The sequence below is a fragment of the Pezoporus wallicus genome, unplaced genomic scaffold (assembly GCF_028554395.1).
Source record: "Pezoporus wallicus isolate ANWC-B61680 ecotype Strahan unplaced genomic scaffold, APGP_CSIRO_Pwel_v1 contig_13740, whole genome shotgun sequence".
Taxonomy (NCBI): Eukaryota; Metazoa; Chordata; class Aves; order Psittaciformes; family Psittacidae; genus Pezoporus; species Pezoporus wallicus.
This window is the reverse complement of record NW_026639057.1, coordinates 511,333-531,121: the sequence shown is the minus strand read 5'-3', so window position 1 is coordinate 531,121 and position 19,789 is coordinate 511,333. Positions and strand designations below refer to the sequence as shown.

The following is a 19,789-nucleotide window of genomic DNA, read 5'->3' as shown; positions in this document are numbered from 1 at the left end:
TTACAGTGTTATCACATACAGCCTCAGGTCTCTCCTTCATGCACACAGCACATGCAGTTGTAGAAACAGCTTTCTACCTTAGAACAACACATGGGTATCGCACTCATCTGTTCACTGCCTTCAACTCTGAAATTTGAATAGAAGGATGCTTCGTTATTTAGGCATTGTCTCTGCAGGCCATGGAGGATTCTGAGAGTATGCCTTAGGTTTGTAATGCGTACAGGGGCTTTATAGACACTTTCCTCCTTTTCTTAGTCAAGAATCAACTCCCAGCTCTCAGAACACTGAACTTATTCTAAAAGAAAGGAAAACTAAAGGAAAAAAAAGGAAGAATCACCCCAGACCTATTCAGGCTGTGTTTCTTCTACTCACGGGAATACAAAAGCTTGGACTGCCGTAAGAACACCAGGAAGGTCTCTCAAGCTTTTTGTATGCGTCAAGGAGGCACTAGTCCATCATGCAGTGATGGGTATTTGCTTCCCATAGAATTCCCTGGGAATCTTATAGAATGAGGTGAGAACAACATGGTTTTTCTGCAAGGTGTAGGATGAATCTTAACCTTCTTTAACCTCCATGCCCAGTGTTCTGGTACTGGAGACTTGGCCTGGTGCAGGTTGTTCCAATGGCAGCAATAAGGAAACTGCTACATATGCTGAATTAAGCCCCTGCCCCACAGCATCTCCTAAATTTGGACTCTTAATATGAGCAGAGGAAAAGGAGAAGGAGGGAAGGAATCAACTTCTGTTACTGTGTTGGGTTTCTTTTCCTGATGAGCCAGGTGACAGTGCTCACTTTGGGTGTACAGAAATGTAGGGATAAATTGTTGTTTCTGCTAATTCTAAGTTAATTTGAGAGGTGCAGGATTCCCAGTGGGGAAAGGAACTTAAATTTCCATTTAGAAACAAACCACACAAAAAACCTAGATCCAATTTGTACCAAGCTGTACAAAGCAACAATACAACACACAAAAACTGGGTGCTGTAGGAGTTTCTCTTGGCTGAGAACAGTGACACTCTTCACATACAAGCACTGCAGATGAATCCTTCAGGATAGAGTGGGGAATGTAAAAGCAACTCAGGAGCTCTGCATCTTATAGGTGTGCTTCCTCTGTCAGTTACCTTAGCTCCTGTCTTCAGATTTCAAAGCAAACTTCTCAAACATCTGGTAAAAATTCAATTATCCCTAATTTTCATAAATGTAGGCTAGTAGTTTTAAAATATAGGTATATATTTTATATATATGTATATATTTATATGCCTATGTATCTATCTGGTCCAGACAGATATAGACACAGATACTCTATGCACAGCAAGCCAAACATACAAAAAATAAATACTCTCACCCCTCTACTATATTTACAGAACAGATCTTATAATCCAGAGTTTTGTTAATAAATATTTCTAAGCTGCCTGTACAGGATTGGTTTTACTTATGTTGATGGATAGCCACAAAGCATAGTCAACATATTTACAAAATCTCTATAAATATAGTCTTAAAATAAAGCAATCGCTACCGAACCTTCAGCCAGGCTGGTTATGGACATTGAGTTAGTAGCTCAGCCGTCGCTTATTCACTATCACAAATGGGTAGTGCAACAAGTTAAAGTGTGTATAAAAGATTATACATACAAAACTCTCACATCCTTTGGATGTTTGCAGTTCATTATAACTTTGTGGTTACCCTTCTGCAACATAAATAACGATCAGAAAGAAGAAGCAGGTTCTGGGATCCAAAGCAGATTTGTTCAATGTGTTGTTTGGAGCAGCAGCTTCATCCTCACGGCAACCCGTCGTCTTCTAAGCTTAATGCTACACGCTGTGAAAGAGAAACAGACACACTTGAGAACATGTGTGATGTGATACTGTTCCTAACTTGTATCTCTTGTTAAAAATCTCATTGTTGTCCCAGCGTACTGGTGACAAATCTATTTCAGGCACTGATGTTCTTCCCCTCCAAATGGGGTTTCTCACTCAAGTGTTAGCTGGGTGCTTTGCAAAGTTTATTTCGCTTGTGTATTGGATAAAACTCCTTGTGAGGGATGACACCTCTAGTGTGATCTTTCACACAATCTTTAGATATATAGGGCATCACCTACGTGTCTCCCTGCCTATAGAAGCTATATTGCCTTAACTCATTACTTATGGAGCTTTATGCTCTCTCTTAAAATACAGTGCAGTTATATCTGCTGGCACTTCCTGTCACCAGGGCTGCTGCTCCGAAGGAGGCACCGTTACAGACAAACTGCTCTACAGAACTGCTCTCTCTTCTGCACAGGACTTGCTATCAAAATGAGTGTTTCCTTTTTGTAAAGCTTAATCTTGCCAAGGCAAATGTCCTTAACCTCTTACAGAACCTCATTCACTCCTCCTTGTGAGGAATCTGACTCATCTTTACACTGTTATTACAGAGAAAATACTCTCCCCGATTTGCAGAGAAACGCAAGATATACTTCAAATAGTTTAGCTACTTTAGTATTCTAAGCACAGATATAACAGAATCCAGTGGAGGGTGAGTAATCAGCTGTTACATACTGAGCTCTTAAGGCAGGTATGCTTGCTAGATGTATTGATGAGGACAATTTACCTTCATTTGGACAGCATATCTGGTTATATAGACCACTGTATTCTAAGACAAGTAACTGCATGAGCTGCCTAGAAGTCAAGGCTTCTGCCTATACAAGTGAATATTAAAGAAGTTCTTTTTTCTTGTCATTATATGGCAAATAACCAACACTGTAATTGGCTGGTGATAAATCTGCATCTAAACTCTCAGTAAAATGAATCTTCTCCATCAGCAGGTTCCTTATATATATATATATATATATATATATGAGGAATATATAGAGATACATGTATATGAGGCATATATATGTATTTTTATATAACCCAGCAGATACTTACTGCTGGGTAGACATGTCCAATTTGGGCAGTCCGCCCAATGTGGATTTCGTCTTCATCTTCCTCTTCTGTTGTCTTCCTATACACTGGGTTATCAAAATTCATGCTTTTAGTATTCTTCCGTTTCCAGTTTCTCCAGATGAGGTATCCCCCCATGCACAGCAAGCCAATGACCACTGAGGAAAGGGGAATGAAAAGGGAAAGATAAGGCTGTTGGCCAGACAGGGATCTCCTGGGATGTTCCCATGTCTCAAAGCCAGGCTGCTATTCCCTATTTCAGCAGTTCCTGTGCTCCTTCCCACCCCCACCCCTGAAACTCAGAGGAGTGTATTTGCATTAGCACATTGGTGTGATCTTCAAAGGTTACATCAAATCAGCTTACCGACAGGAATGACAATGCCAATGACAGCTGCTGTCACGGTGGAGTCAAAGCCTTGGTCATTATTCGCATCTGTAATTACAGAAGTTGTTCTGATCATTTAACTCATTCGTGCTGGTTTTAAAGCCACGTCTAAGGAATGGTTTATGTTGGTAACCATGTTTATGAGAGCAGATACTGAGGGAACAAGGGGTTTAAACTGAAAGAGGGGAAACTGAGATTACACATTAGGAAGAAATTGTTTATTATGAGAGTGCTGAGGCACTGGCACAGGGTGCCCAGAGAAGCTGTGGCTGCCCCATCCCTCGCAGTGTTCAAAGCCAGGTTGGACACAGGGGCTTGGAGCAACCTGCTCTAGTGGAAGGTGCCCCTGCCCATGGCAGGAGGTTGGAACTGGATGAGCCTTAAGGTCCCTTCCAACACAAAACATTCTGTGATTGAATATTGTTCTGCCTATCAGAAAGCTTTTGTAATTAAAGAGTTTACAAAAAGTTGCAATAAAATCAGTACAGAACAGACATGAAGCACACGCACCCAAACCTGGGCTGCTTCATCCTAGGAAGGATGCACAGCCTGGCCAGAAAGTACTCCTGCCCTTGCAGGATGCAAACCCCACACCAGGAGGGTGCCAAGGGTCAGGGAAGTGCTCGGTGCAGTGTTACCAGATGGAGAAGCTCTCCCCAGCAATGAGTGAGTGGTTGCACTTGTGCCTTGTGTTTTCAAGCACACAAAAGAAGGGCGGTTTGACAAAGCATGATGTTTAATGGATATTCCCTGCATGGATCAGAGGATGGTGAAGAGTGCTCTTAAAACTCCTCAGCAGAATGCTTTTTAGTGCTGACACAATTAACAATTTACTGAGCTGTCAGAAAAAGAATGTGGATCAGAGCCATCCTCACAGCTCCTCTGCAATTATTTTTCTTCTTTCTTTGCAGCTGAGGAGTTAGTGAACACGTACAGCACTCACTGCTGCAGCCCGCCTCAGCGTGCAAGACTGACGCCAAAACTCAGCGCTGGACTTACAGGAGCAAAAACCCCACAGTTCTAGAGGAAAATGATTAAAAATGTATCATGGATGCACCTTTCAGGTTGTACACTTAAAAATGTTTGCCCGGAGCTTTTATAACGGGGGATGAGCACAGAAAATCTGGTTTTGCTAAAGTGTCAGGAATTGAGAGCAGGAACTACCTGTAGTTTTTCTTTTGATACACCAATTCATGGAACTTAACAGGCATTTTCTCCTTTTAAATACTTCCCTGTGGCAGGTTGTTCTATCCCATAGTTATTTACTTGCTAACAAACGAGACTGTTTCAAATGTGGACTATAAAATCTTCCATGATTTGGTAAAAGATTAATTATTGCACTGGAAAGAAATTTACACAAAAAGAACTGAAAGACATGAATTTCAGGAGTTGGAATATGCTTCCCCACATGCAGTATGGAGCGTGCTCCATTGCTGTTCCTGAAACCAGGCACCCAACTCAAATGGGGGTGGCTGAATTTTGCTTTCCAGATGCAACAGAAACTGCCTGTTCTGCTCAGGGAAATGTTTAAGGCCTGAAAGATTTTTTTCAAGCCATCTGGATCTGTTTGAGGCCCTGAACCACAGTCCTGAAGGGTGAACTCTTCTCTCTGGACTAGAATTTGAGGTTTGTTCTGGAAAATCAGTTCAGCTTTTCTGCTGTCCCTTGGCAGCAGGATCTAGAGGGGTCACCTGTTAGAGCTGAGGTGGTAGGTTGGTGTTTCATCACTCATTTCTGCCTCGGGCTGAAGTAATTCCACACGTCCAGCAGGGCTGAGGCTGGACAGGAGGCACTTTTCACCCACAGCTTGTGCTGGATCACATTAACAATTAAAATAGGTGAAGTGCCTTAGAATCATCCATCTTACAGCATGCAGCACTGCAAACAGCACTGAAGCTGGGATGAACTGGTACTGGGCTCAAGGCAAGGACTGCTGTGAACTCTCAGGGCCTCATCTCTAGAGTCTGCTTGATGTGCGCTGGATGAAAATCTGATGTAAGTAAGTTCCCTGACATCCCGAGTGAGCAGGATCACGTCAGCCATCATAACAGAGATGTCTGCAGAAATAGTACCTGATGTTTCGTGCATCTGACCTGTTTCTAACTGTCCTGGATTCAGCTGGGATAGAGTTAGTTTTCTTTCTAGCAGCTGGTGCAGTGCTGGGTTTCAGCTTCAGTCTGAGAACAAGGTTGATAACACACCGATGTTTTAGTTGTGGCTGAGCAGCGCTTACCCCAATCAAGACTTTTCAGTCTCATGCTCTGCCAGTGAGGAGGGGCATGGGAAGCTGGGAGGAAACAGAGACCCGACCCAAACTAGCCAAAGAGGCGTATTCCGTACCACAGCACGTCGTGCCCAGTGTATAAACTGGGGGGAGTTACACGGAAGGCCCAGATGGCTGCTCGGGTCGGGCTGGGCATCAGCAGGTGGTGAGCAATTGTATTGTGCATCATCACTGTTGGTTGGTTCTTCTTCCGTATCTTTTGTTATTTCCCTTTTCATTATTATTGTTGCTATTGTTATTTTTAGTAGTATTAGATTGTATTTATTTTAAATATTAAACTGTTCTTATCTCAACCCATGAGTTTTACCTTTTTCCTCCCCAATTCTCCTCCCCATCCCACTGGCAGGGGTGGTGAGCAAGCAGCTGCACAGTACTTAGTTGCCAGCTGGGGTTAAACCATGACAGTGACACAGATGTTAGGTTAGTGCATGAGTTGTTGTGACATGGTGTATATATAGGAAAAGAGGAACCTCATTCTCTTACAGTGCTGTGATAAATTGCTGTTTCCAGTGGTAATCTCAGAGTCTATCAGGATGGACGTGGTGGAAGGTAAATGAAAACTCAAGGTGGTAATTGTAGCTTCTGATACAGCTTTGGGGACAACTTCAGTGGTGTTATTGGCGCTGCCAAGTACAGGTGTGATGGTCGTGGAACCAGCAGTACGTGATGCTGTGGCTGTAGAAACCAGTACAGTAGTTGAAGTCACTGGAAGATCTGAAAAACAAGAGCAACAATGATGTTTGGTTAAAGTCAGTACACAAAGCAAATCGCAAATGGTGCTATAAACCTGGGGAGGATTGTTACGTTTAATGATTTAGAAGCAAAGACCAAATTCCAATTCTATCTACCACGCAGTCAGACTATCGATAGGTCTCTGCCTGAAGCTACAGAAATGATTTCCTGAAGTCAAGCTGAATTTATTAACAGCAATAAAGCATCTGGATGGAGGGTTGTTGAGAAGTTAAACAACTCATGGTTTGGTCTGTTCTTTTCTCAGTACCCCAGAAGACAATGGAACTGAATTTTGCACGTTAGGGAAAGCTCACTGAAACCACTTGTCTCTTCAGGATATTATCAGCATTGACTGTGGCCTCTCCAGATCCAGTATCAACATGGCAGATCCTAATGATTTATTGACCATTCACACTTTTAGTGTTGGGTCTTATCCTTTCTTTCTCTTTCCTCCTGTACCTTTTCCTTATGCTTTGCAAACCAAGCAAGCTTTCAGTAAAGGGCACCACAATGCTGTGTTCAGAAGGCAGCATGTGGTGGAATAGAAAAGCCAGCATATTCACTGTATAATTGGTTGTAGTAGCACAAGAGTGATGTGACTGTATTTACCTTTGAAGCATTTTTTCATGTCAGGACCCAGCCACATGTTGTCAGGACAGGCACAGGTGTACTTGGGAGAATGGGGAGAGATCTGAGGTGCAGGGAGACACAAATACTCACAGCCTCCATTGGGCTGGGGGCTGAGCTCGCAGGAATCTGGAGCTGTTCAAGGATGGAAGAAAAGACAAGGTATTTTTCTAATTATTTATTTCTTGTTCTTGGCAAAGAAATACCAGTTCAAGAAGACTCTTCCACTCCCTACCTCAATTAACTGGGCTGCTTAAACACCTCTACAGTTTGGAGTAGAGTGAGACCTTACACTGCTGACAAAACTGCCCCAACAGGAGACAAATGGCAGGCAGCACAGTGACAAAGGTTATCAGAGGTGTTAATTAAACAGCTATTAACAAATTGCAGACTTCTCAATAACCGCTGCTGAATTAATCATGCAGGAACTTCAGACTTTAGGCACTGATTTCACATTGTTACCTGTGCTTTCTCTCTCATTGAGGGCCACCAGGAAGCACTGTGTTTACTAGCTCAAATAAACCTCATTTAGGCCTTACCTTTGGGCTGCTTTAACTCGTGGAATACCACAATGTCATGAGGATTATTGAGGTTTTCTGCCAGAATGGAGATGTCCAAACCATTCAGCCTGTTGGCGCTGAAGATCGCTTCATTCTCCAGGTCAGTCCAGAACACTCTGTCCTGCAGGAAACATCACATTCCTGAACTCAAATCCAACTCAAGTTGGATTAAACTCCAGTAGTCTGTCACTGCACTGTGTTCCTACCCTGGGGCACCTCTGGTTCACACCATGGCAGCTTTATGGGTTTTTTTTGGGCACTGGCATTTTGAGTGTTCAAAAGCACAGCGATCCTGCATGTCTACAAAGTGCTCAGCCATTTTAGTAGCTATGAGACTGAGATGAGGGAGCAGAAATTTGGTTAAGTACAGAGTTGCATCCATTCCATTTCTCAACTGTTTGGTTCTTAAGACAGGCTGGAGCACAAGCAGAACCAAAAGGCCACACCAAAAACCTTTGTTTTGCTGATTTTTTCTTCCCTTTCCGAAGTTAACACCTGCCTTGAACAGGTATCCATGAAGAGGCCAGTGCCTAGAGCACACCTGGGAGATGAGTATCTATTTATAAATATCTTTTGCATGGCATACTATGACTGAAGATAACTGGTCAAGGAGGTACACAGGAATGGCAGTTATCAAACTGTATTTATTTGCTTGCTCAGCTATGTGTGCTGCTGCCTGCTCAACCCGCATGTAATACAGTAAGGAAACCCGCATTACTGAAGAACAAGAGTTATTTATTGAAATCATAATGAAATAAAAGAATTATCAAAAGCAGAAGGGTTGTCTGTTATTCAAATCAGCCATTCGGATGAGGAAGGGTGTAACAGAGGTGAAATAACACAAGAGATCCTTCCAAACGCTGCTGTGAGCATCAAAGTAAAGAGCAGCATTGTCCTGGGGAAACCTGTGCCCAGAGTAAGATGCCCAGATACCATAAACATTGCATGGGAGGAGTAAGGGGTTTATGGAAGAGGGTTTTCCTTAGTCAAAAGCCAACCTATTAAAGTGACATGAAGAGAAAAGGAAGGAGGCTGATGCACCCTGTGGCATGGAGCCAACCAGACACCTTTCTCTGCTATAGCTTATCTAAGTGAGGGGCCAAAGTTGAAGCTTTTGTTCCCATAATTGTTTAGGTGATCACAGAAGGGAGCTTGGCTACAACAGAAGACTCCGCTGTCCTAGGCTAGTGATGTTTGGCACTCCTCTACCAGGGCAGGAAGAGCTTCCACCCAGCCACAGCAGGAATTTCAATTATGTCTTCCATAGCCCTAGGATACTCCTGAGATAAGATGGGGAATGCAGTTTTGAACACATGTATCTCATATATCAGATCTTAAGCATGAGATACAAACTGCAAGGAAGCTGTTTGTTAGCCATGGGCCCTGCTAGAGGGTAGTTCTGTATGAGCTAACAGCAGCAATGTGGATGCCCATTTAGGTAGTAATTTCTGTAGATCTCAGCAGGTCTGAGTTCTTCCCTGAGGGCTGGGATTGTACTATTTAATTAATTACTGACTGCTTGTAGTAATGCTGCAGTGTGACACTCAATGGTAACAAAAGTACTGAATCTACAGCTCAGGGGGTTTTCAATGGAAAACACTGAAGTAGGAGGTGGGAGCCCTTGAAGATGAGCTTATGTCTCTGTAGGATTAGAGCTGCAGTTCTGGGGACAGGGAGGTCGCTCTGATACGTGGCAGGGTTTGTGTGTGTGTCTCACACCTGGAGCAGTTCAGCCTGAAAGAGAATTGGCTGACGACCCCTTCAGTACCAGGTGAACACGCATCTTTGTAATGCCAAGTACCCCTCCCTCAGCAACGCACTGGTTCCAGTGACTGCAGGGGGAGCCCTGCCAGGCCCTTGCTGCACAGATACTCCCTGGCCTTTGTATGAACACTTGGCTCAGTTCAAACCAGGGAAACCCCATTTTCCAGTTCTGTGGGAGGTGTTATGCTGGGCACCACTATCCTCATGGATCCACTCGTGCTGCATTTGGTAAAAGCATGATACGACCGACACACTGCTCCTGATTAAGGGCATTAGAGAATACTTTCCCCCACTGAACCCACACCAGGTTGATCAGTTTCTGCAGCAGCGACCGCCCTCGCTGAGCTTTCGTTGCTATGCAAAAGGCATAGCCTCTTGCAGCCTCCAGTCTGTTCTGCAGCCAGTTTTGACTCTTACCTCAAACACTGCTAAGCCAAAAGGATGGCTCAGATCATCCACAGAAGAGATCAGAACTTTCCTGTTGCTGCCGTTGAAATCAATGCAGGACAGTGAATGCAATTTGGAGTCTACCCAGTAGAGACGCTGATTCAGCAAATCTGAGAAGTGAAACACAATGAAGCAGAATTACACACAGCTCCTGCACTCTTTTTCTCTTGCCCAGCATGTTTTTCCCGCTGGCAGCATGACTAATCTCTTTATTATTGGGCCCTATTTTTTTTTAACACTAGTTCTGATTTTGACTCTGTGCCCAGATATGCTGGGATAAGACCCTATAAATAAGATTAAAAAGGAGGAACATTCTGTTGTGTGTGGGGAATGGCTGACTGACAGCTTTGTACAATGAGGTCCTTTTGTTACCAAGAGGAGCAGGCCAGCAGCGGTCTGGGCTTCCCAGAGTCACACTCATCAGTGCCTGAGGGAGAAGCTTCATCTCTCTCAAGACTATTCAGTCCTTGGCCTCTTGCTGGAGGACAACTGTGATTCAAATGAAACACCTCTCTGAAGGAGCTGTGATTTACACATTTTCAGGGAAGAATCATCCTGGGTCCCGAAGCCTTGCTGTGCTCCAGGTGGGAGAAGGCTGGTGGGGGGGGACACTCCTACCAAAGCCAAACAGGTTTTGGGGAGGGTGCAGGTCAGAGGAGAAGGGAAGGATTCAGTGTTACTTAGAATACTAAGCACTGAATTTCTCTTCTTGGAGTAAATTCACTCATTTTGGATGAGATTCACTGAACAGAATGCCAGTGGAGGAGTGCCAGCACAAAACAAGTTCTGTAATTAAACAAGTCATTAATTAATTTCTTAATTACTAAAGGATAAAATTATTTGTTCACAGCAGTAGCACTTCAACACCAGCACTTTCTCCTCCATCCTTGTCATGGCCAGAATTTTCAGATATAAAACCAAGCAAAGGACCTCACATTTACATGGTGTCAAACACAGACAGCTGTAACTCCAGAGGAAGGTGTTCCCTGTAGTTCCCTGAGAGCAGGAAATCTCCATTCTCCTGATACTTGGTGTGCAGCGAGAGTGACCACAGCACACTGTGGGCCAATAGGATCATACAATGATTTGGGTCAGAAGGGACCTTAAAGATCATCTTGTTCCAGCCCCCCTGCCACAGGCAGGGACACCTTGCACTAGAGCAGGTTGCTCCAAGCCCTTGTGTCCAACCTGGCCTTGAACACTGCCAGCGATGGGGCAGCCACAGCTTCTCTGGGCACCCTGTGCCAGTGCCTCAGCACCCTCATTGTGAAAAATATTTTTCCTACGATCTCATCTCGATCTCCCCTCTCTCAGTTTAAAGCCATTCCCCTTGTCCTGTTACTACGGACCCTTGTAAAAAGTCCCTCTCCAGATTTCCTGTAGCCCCTTTAGACACTGGAAGCTGCTGTAAGGTCTCCCTGGAGCCTTCTCCAGGTTGAATCAGCCCAGCTCTCAGCCTCTCTTCATAGGATGCAAGGTACAAGCCAAGATGGGTTCCATCTCATCACCCTGAGCCCGACTGGCTGGGCAGGCATGTTGAGGTGAAAGGGGCTTTGCAAGCCATGTGGCTTCCCTTGATGTACACACTCAGTACTGCCTTTGTGCAGTGACAATTTTGTTTTCACAATTAACAACAAAATGAATTGATGTCAGCCACAGTAGGTGCTGTAGCTCTTCTCTGAGCTCTTACCGAGTGTGATGCCATTCGGCCACTCGATGTTGTCTGTCACCAGCACTTGCCGCCCCACGCCATTCAGGCCGGCCTTCTCGATCTTAGCTTTGTCTCCCCAGTCAGACCAGTACATGAACCTGAAGGAGGAAGATGGAACAACACAGTAAATTGGACTCTAGCGCAAGAAATCTGCACTAATAATCAGGGTAGAACGTGCCCTGTTCTCTCTTCAGCCTCTTCAGTGAATCCTAGTATGCACCTAATGGAGCCACATACTGCTCCACGGGTTCTCTGCCACAGGACATACACCAGAAGTGCAAGCTGTGGCCTTTCAAAGACTCAGTTGAACTATCTCAGCAGTCCTATTTCAGTTCAATGGATCTATCTTAAAGGGCACCTGAAGTCTTGATGAGGTTAAGAACCACCCACAAGTTTGTGAGAGAGGCAGAAAGATGACTGGAACATCTCCATTGGCAAAGGGAGTGTTTGTGGTCTTCACACCTACCTCCGTGTGGGATCAACAGCAATGGCTCTTGGCTCACTGAGGTCACTGTTGAAAAGTGTCCTCCTCCTGCTTCCATCTGCAGTGGCCACTGAGATGGTCTTGTTTCCAGAATCTGTCCAGTAGATGTTCTTATGGACCCAGTCTATTGCCAGTCCTTCGGGAGAGTTCAGCTGGCTGTCTATCAGAATCACCTGCTCGGCGGTGTCACTCGCTTTGTCTATGTAGGCACTGCAAAGACAGGACTCATCATGGCACTGATGTGGCAGAGACAGGGCCATGCACACGTGCATGGGGTTGTCCCTCAGACAAGCTGAATGCCAGGTAGCACCTCTGCATCCCCATGGAAAGAAAGTGCATAAGTTGCTGCGTGGGTGACATAGAAACCTTTATGGCACACAGTGCTGCAACCTTCAGCTTTCCTATAGCTTGTTCTTATTTCCTTACACCTGGGTGACAGGCATTTCTAGAACAGGGAGCTGGCGTTCCATTTTTCTACCTGCTTCCTGCTATAACTGCACAATCATAGAATCACAATCCAGGAAAACATTTGACTTCAGGCACTTTGATTTCAATAGCATCAATTCATGGGATTTATGGACATTAGAAATATAATCTCCAGTTCTCACCCAAACAGAGTTGAATTCAGCATGTGAAGAAACGTGCTTAAATGTACTGCAGAATTAGGACCTGTGTAACTAATTATGATTCATCAAAGGATTCATGGAGCTGTACTAATTTGGCAAGTGATCTCATTAGATACAAAGAAAATGTTCACTAAACATCAATGGCAGCCTCCACATCTTTCCAAACGCTAATGGAAGGCAGCAAACTCCACATGGATATTTCGTAAGAAACTCAATGTTGCTCCTACAAGGACATAGGCTGATTCTGCACTGTTGCCCCTGCACCAGTATCAATTGCACCAAGGGAACTGAGATGGAGTTAAGAGTTTGCATGCTTAGTCTGGCTCTTAGGTCAATTTGGTACATCTTAAAAAAGACTGTTGTTTCAGTTTGATGAGCAGCACGTGTTCTAACTGCACAACTCCAGGCCAGGTAACTCCTCCTCAGTGTTAACAGCGTGTTCAGTACTTCATGTCCACCACTGTGGAGAGCTGCTGCACTGTACCCTCAGCCTCACTCGCTACCCTTGGTGGGGAAGCTGAGAGAGGCTCCTGTGGCTTTCAGAATGGGAGGGCTGAAGTACAGGTGACACTGCAATTCTCCCAACAACTAAATCTTGTAAAAGATCTTCTGACACCCCAAAGGGGACATCACCTCAGTAGGAGAGGAGCTGGAAAGGCAAGTGAGGTGCATTAAGAAAGATGGGATGTCTTGTCAGCAATTACCTCCTGTCCCAGTTTTCACACTGTGACAGCCTCTCAGCTATAGACTGCTTTTCCCCAGAGGACTCCTGCAGGTGAGTCCTGTTCTCTGCTGGAAGGACATGGTGGCCTTTTGTTTAGAAGTGTTCAATATTAGTGATGGTAGCAGTATCTCAAACAGTAATCGTTGAGAATTTACAACTGCACAGCTTGCTCTGCAGACAAGGTGAAACTTACAACAAAGCTCATGCAAGTAGCATTAAGAAAGAGAAAAATCCTGCTGTTTGGAGAAAGACAAAGGCTTGGTATAGCCATGTCCAGGGTATGCACGCTGTTCAGTGGCCCCCAGTGCCCCAGGGCATTTGCTGTCAGCTGCAGAAGGAGCAGTGGGTCTCAAGTAACTGTGTGTATGCATACAAAACCCTTACCCACCCTGCCTGTGCCTGCAGAATCAGGCTCAGTGAAAGCAGCTTTCTCCTATGTTATCTCCCCATTTTCAGAGCCCCACAGACTCAGGGTACCTGCCGAGCTACTCGAGTGCTTCATACTCAGCACAGCCTGTGCAAATTTCCCTGCCAATGGCATGGGAGATACCAGAGTCTACAGAGACCCTGCCTTGGCTCCCACACACTGAAACCAATCAACCTTTGCCTGATCATTAGCTAAAATCCAGAACAAATCACTGTAGAAGCTGCAATAGGGTGCAATAGCTATGCAAATCAGAATATACATGGGAGATTTTCAGCACAAAAATTAAATACATTTTTAACTAGGCACACTCACAAAGCCCTGGTACATAATACTGTGATGGATGCCACAGAACAGCTCAAGGAGGAAGGAGAATTACAGAATGTGTGCTGTGGCCAAGTGCTGTGAATTTAAACCTAGTCTACCAGAGTCTACAGTGGGCAGCCAGTACCTGTATTGCTGCCTCCTTGCTCCCCCCATCTACCTCCTTTGTGCTTTCAGCCCCTTGTGGTTTCACGTACAGCAAGCACACAGCACAGCAGCAGTCTCTCACAGCACTGCTTGGCAATAGTATGATTCAGTAAACAGGAGTCTACATGTAATTGCACAAATGCAGCAGGATCTATTACTGATAAGCTTTCCTGCACTATCAAACCAGATCACTGCACAAGGCCCTGATTTCTTTATCAGTTCCTAAAGAAGCTTAAAAAGTCTGGGCCACAACAGATAATCCAGTAAGGGAAGAAAAGCCCTCAGGTACCCTGCACTGCTCTCTGCAGGTTGTCCTTTAAGGGTGCAGGTTGAACCATAGCTTTGGGAAGGTACCAAACCACTCATCCTCTCTTGCTCCTTACCTGTAGATTTTTCGGTAGAACAGATCACACCAATATATCCTGTTTGTGGACACCTCCACGTCCAGGGCCACGACGTTCTTCAGCATGGGAATGAGGCGAGAGTAGTCCCTTTTCACCAGATCTATCTTGCGGACCTCATGGCGGTTGGTGAAGATCAGGTATGGGCTCTTGCCTACCACAGAAAAGCAGTCAGTTTAGCAGCTGACCCAAGGGCTAGACTCAGCTGTCATTTCTCTTATCAGTCACTGATAGCTCTGCTTTGTAAGGAAGCTTTACACCACACCAAAAGCAAGTGTAAATGGCTTCCAGAGGCAGAGCTATCACGTGGACATGGAGGACCACAGCATCTCTGTGGTCACTAGAGGTACACTAGCTCTTGGTCTGCCCATTCTGCTAAGCCGCAAGCAAAAGTCTGGGGAATGTTCTCACGTTCAATCACACATTTTAGATACAATATACATGGGCCAGATTTTGGTGACTCGTGGCCAGGACAAGGAAGAGAAGAAAGCCCAGGCTGTGGGCTGGGTGGCCGGAAGGCAGACAGACAGATTCAAGGTATCACAGAGCCACACTGAGTCCAGCAAAGCCAGGACTGGTTGCTGGAGAGGAATTTTAGACTGCCATGTACATGCAGAACTCACAACAGTCACCTGAGCATTTGGGCTCAGGCAGTTCACATCTCTCTTGGGGGGGGGGTGGGGGGGGGTCGGTGGGTGGTCAGAGCCAGCAGCCTGGGTGCTGATGATACTGCTACTCCAGTCACAATCTCAAGCCAGCCAAGGCTGGAGCCTCTCAAGCATAAAGTTGACCTGAGTTTTCCAGGAGACAAGAGAGCAGGACACACAGATATCAATAGTTACTTTGCTTAGAAGACCATAGCCAGCACCTTAGCCTCAATGGACATTCATAGTGGGCCCCATGGAGGCCAGTTTCCTACTGAAGGAGGCAGGCACCTGTGTCTCTAGCTTAGACCAAGAGCTGCATGTCCTTGCCCTCTCCAACAGTAGCCAGTTGAAGATCCTAGCAAAGAGTGTCCTTCCATTGGGACTAAGGAACACGACACTGAGAGGGAAGAGGTGGGACAAGGTTCTAGCTCTGGAATATGTCATGCACAGACTCTTGGGCACAACAGAATTTTCTAACCAACACACAGGTCACTGTCCCAGGGTTTGGATCAGTCCTAACTCATGGCAGGTGTGAGACTAACAGACTTTATGAGGACAGCAGGGCACTGCATCTACCATATAGAACTTGGGAAGGAAGAGGCTACACAGATGTGCAGGACAGCACTAGAGAAGCATCTCTGTATTGCAGGTAACTCACCCTTCCCCAAGAGACCCACCATTTCCATTAACATACCCCCCCCCCCTCCGCGTGGCTAATGCTCAGTCTTGTGCAATTCAGCTTTCCATCCCTCTGACATTAACATTCATTTCTGCAATAAGGTCAAGCAAACTGCTGGTGTTCATGTTGGTATTTGCATAGGAGGGTGGCGAGGTGGCTAACCCACTGTGCTTTAATTGGCATGTTTTCTTCCTTTTAACAGCACCACCACTAAATGCTTTTGCTGCACTGTTTTTAATAACACCTGTCAAAAGACTTTCTTTTCTAGTTTCAGCTTCAAACAGCCAGCTAGTGACTGTAATCTTGCTCTGTACACTGTTAAAATATTCTGATCTGCATGATCAGTAGTTCTTGCCTAGAGACGCATCTGCTATCGCTGCAGCAGTTCTGTGCTGCTTGGAATGAAACGTCTTTGCTTTCCTTCTTTGCTAGTTTCCTTTTGTTTCTGTTCCTCCAGCCTCAGCCCTGCAAGCATGTTTTCTTATCAGAGTTGGGATGTTGAGCAAGCAGAGTTGAAGTGCCTGTGGTGTTGTCTTACCTACAGCTTTGCAGTTCTTGGACAGGGTGTCCATCTCGTATCCTTCGTAGCACTCGCATTTGTAGTCCCCCTTGTAATTAATGCAGATCTGGCTACAAGCGTCTGGATTCTCACATTCATCTATGTCTGAAAGGAGTGTTTGAAACCCATCAATAACTTGAAATCAAACCATCTGTGATGGAGCAACGCTGAAGTGAATATAATCACGTCTCTGTATGGTGAAACACAAGGGACTGCTGTTTGCATGTAAATTACCTCCACACGTTTTTTTATCCAGAAGCTTGTATCCGGGCGGGCATTCACATTCATAACCAATCTTCAAGTCTTTGCATATGTGTGAGCAACCACCGTTGTTCATAGAGCACTCATTAATACCTGAAAGGGATACACAGATTATCTGTGACTTTTAGTTGTAAGACTGAACAAGATTAAGAGATGTCCTGAGACATTTTCCCATATATCATAGCTTTTGGTAGCCAGGAGCTGGCCACAGAATATATGAGCGACTTCACAGATAGGAAGCCACCACCATACCACTTTCTAGCTCTTTATTATTCCAAACCAACACTGTAGGATCGTTTGAAAAGCTAGTGCCTAAATGAACAGGGAGCCCTGGGGATACAGTGTATGTGAGTCTCTGCATCCTCATCCCATCAGAGAGCTGCTGCTTTGAGCATGTTCTGCCACATGTGAGAAACTTCCAAGGGAGCTAAGGGCTCTCTCCAGGAGGCTCCTTCTTCCCCATGCACTAGTTCATGTTGATTTTTCTCAACAGTCTCTCTGAGCTTTAATAATTCATGCTGGGGGAGTCTCACCTCCCAGGGGCCAGCTATTTTGAAATACTATTTTCCCATCTAGCTCCAAGGAATGATCTATAGGAAAATTCCAGAAAACACCACAGTACAGTCTGTCAGAGATACTCCATTAACACCGAGGTACAGTCCTCCCACAAGCACATCCCACACTACAGCCTCTGCTGGCAGCCTGCATCAGCCCAAGCGTGCAATTTATGAACCCAATCCTTTCCTGGGTCCCTGTTGGATCCCAAGGCCACCTTTCTGATCCTGCTTTCAAGCGCTGAAATGAAAAACAGACTACGTGGATCCCTGTAACTGGAACTGCATGAGAAGTTGAGGAAAGCTGGTCTCCTGTCAGAAGTAACGTTTCTTGTTATAATTAACCTATGCAAGGTGTAAAAGTCCTCTCTCTAAGTAAGACTGCTGAAGAGAGGCTGTGGGATTTCAGGGATAGTGGGCTCACTAGAACTAGCAAAACTCATCTGCTTCAATCTATAATGCAATTTAAAGGCAAATTTTTCATTTATCTCTTACTTCTTGCTTCCTTGCACGCTGCAGGTGAGCAGTATAGCAGAGCCATTAAACTAGTGCTCTTCGAAGAAAATGAAAACAACCACACGCTAATGAAGTCAGGAAGACTAGGAAAACATCATGCCAGAAGGAACCTCATCTCAGCTCTGGGATGCTTTCACCTTCCTATCAAAGCCACACACATACAGATATCAATACATTATTAATAGAGCAAGTTCACTAGGCTCCAAGAAGACATCCACAGAGTCACTGTGTGTTGTCACTGATGTTTATTAATGGGTATCATATATCCCTGTCCTTGCACAGAACTCCAGAAAATGGGGTCATAAACATGCACAACTGCTCTCTGCAAAATACTACAAAGGCTGTTTCAAGTAACAAGCAAACTCACTCAGATGATTCCCATAGTTTCAGAGGTACTTTGTGGAATGGAGAGACTGTAAATCAAGTGCTGGTTCACTTGCTGCACTTCTCAGTCAGAGCTGAGGAGGAGCCTGGGGCAGAGACATGAACCTGTTCTCTTTCTGCTGGGCAGCTGCTGCCCATTACCTAAAGTTCAGCAGTGTATTCACTGCCTGCCTAAAATAAGACAAGTGATGCTCCGTCTTCCGTCTTGCTTTCTTTTGGCAATCTTGGAGGGCACTGCAGTGTCTAGCACACAGCTAGACAGACACACCAAGATGAGGAGGATGTCCTGCATCTCCTGCCTTCTGTGTGGATTACTTCTGTGTGGGTGTTACATTCACAGCAATCCACATCACTCAAAGAAACATGTTTTCTTTGGGGGCTATTCTCTGCTCAGCTTCCTGACTCAAAGCCACACTTCACTGCCAGCTTGGGACTGCACCTCGTCAGCCAGGGCACCAAGCTGAGCACCAAGCCCAGCTGAGCTGTGCCATTGCCCTGTCTCCTGAGATAAACTGAGCTGTCAGCTTTGTTGAGAGACCTCCACAGACAGACAAGTTACAACACCCACTCAGAAAGACAGGGATTAGTGTAAGAAGGAAGCAAGGCCATACTGAAAGCACAAGGTAAGAGCATCCTCACTAGGCACTGATACAGAAGAAAGACTGACAGTTCTTCCTGAACGTGAGTTATTTCTGGGGCAGGCACTGATCTCCATGCTACTGGTGCTCCCTGACATCATGGAAAGAGTCTCTCTGCCCGAGACATTTCTGCACTGGGGAACAAATCCAATGTATCTGAGCAATGCTGCAGATCAGGGCTGGTGCCCACAGTGTCTGGTGGGAGGGAAAGGTGAGAGAGGAGCCGCCCTAGTGAGAGTGGCACAGCTCTCTGGTGTGGGCTTTCCATTCTGCTGATGCATGCAGAGCTGGCTCTGATGGCTTGAGCACTGTCACCAGCCCAGAGTGAGCAGGAAGTTGCAGAGAATTACCTGCTGTCATTTCTAAGGGAAGTAACAACAACATGTAAAATCCAAAAATGGATGAAATCATCTCTCAGTCATCTCTCTACATGTTTTCACATCCGAAGTATTTTCCCAATGTTAAATTGTTATGATGCTATCATCATCTTACAATTCAGAGATAATTTGGGTAGTAAGGCTAAATAAACTGGTCTGTGCTGTAGAGGACACTAGTATCTGAGGAGAGGGGGAATTCCTGCTTCCTAGACCCATGCCCAGTTCATACGTCCCTCCAAGTATAAAAGCTGAGCTGAGAAGGGCACAGTTCAAACTTACAGATGATCAGACTAGGCTACTGATTATATTCATATGAAGGGTGATGAAAGAATAAAGGCAAGGAAAGAGAAGCAGAGTGAGAAATAGCATTAGCAGCTACATGTGGTTACACTCAAAGCTGTGAGCACCAGATGGAGAAGAGGGGAAGCAGTTACAACAGGAGCAACACGTAGAAGGCAAGTACTGTACCACATTCTTTCAGAGGCTCGTCAGACCAGTCCCTGCAGTCTCTATGTGAATCGCACACTTTGCCTCCGTCAATGCACTCTCCACTCTTACACTGAAACTTGCTGGGACTTTCACATGCTGACTCTGTCATTTCGGGCAAGAGAGGAAAGCA

The 19,789-nt window shown here is 45.2% G+C and overlaps 1 protein-coding gene across 3 annotated transcripts in view; it reads right to left on the bottom strand.

Moving 5' to 3' along the window:
* Positions 1–1,206: 1,206 nt before the first annotated feature.
* Positions 1,207–19,789, bottom strand: part of LRP8 (LDL receptor related protein 8) — a 191,262-nt gene continuing 172,679 nt past the window's right edge. For 2 of the 3 annotated variants that reach the window (XM_057413517.1, XM_057413519.1), the window contains 13 exons: positions 19,639–19,761; positions 16,675–16,794; positions 16,420–16,545; positions 14,538–14,709; positions 11,892–12,119; positions 11,405–11,523; positions 9,685–9,824; positions 7,483–7,624; positions 6,926–7,078; positions 6,068–6,298; positions 3,280–3,348; positions 2,901–3,073; positions 1,207–1,815 (listed from right to left, as the gene is read on the bottom strand). In XM_057413517.1, the coding sequence (XP_057269500.1) occupies positions 1,777–1,815; positions 2,901–3,073; positions 3,280–3,348; positions 6,068–6,298; positions 6,926–7,078; positions 7,483–7,624; positions 9,685–9,824; positions 11,405–11,523; positions 11,892–12,119; positions 14,538–14,709; positions 16,420–16,545; positions 16,675–16,794; positions 19,639–19,761 (1,835 nt within the window). In that variant the 3' untranslated portion in view covers positions 1,207–1,776. The remainder of the gene's footprint in view (positions 1,816–2,900; positions 3,074–3,279; positions 3,349–6,067; positions 6,299–6,925; positions 7,079–7,482; positions 7,625–9,684; positions 9,825–11,404; positions 11,524–11,891; positions 12,120–14,537; positions 14,710–16,419; positions 16,546–16,674; positions 16,795–19,638; positions 19,762–19,789) is intronic. The other variant, XM_057413518.1, reaches the window with a different exon arrangement.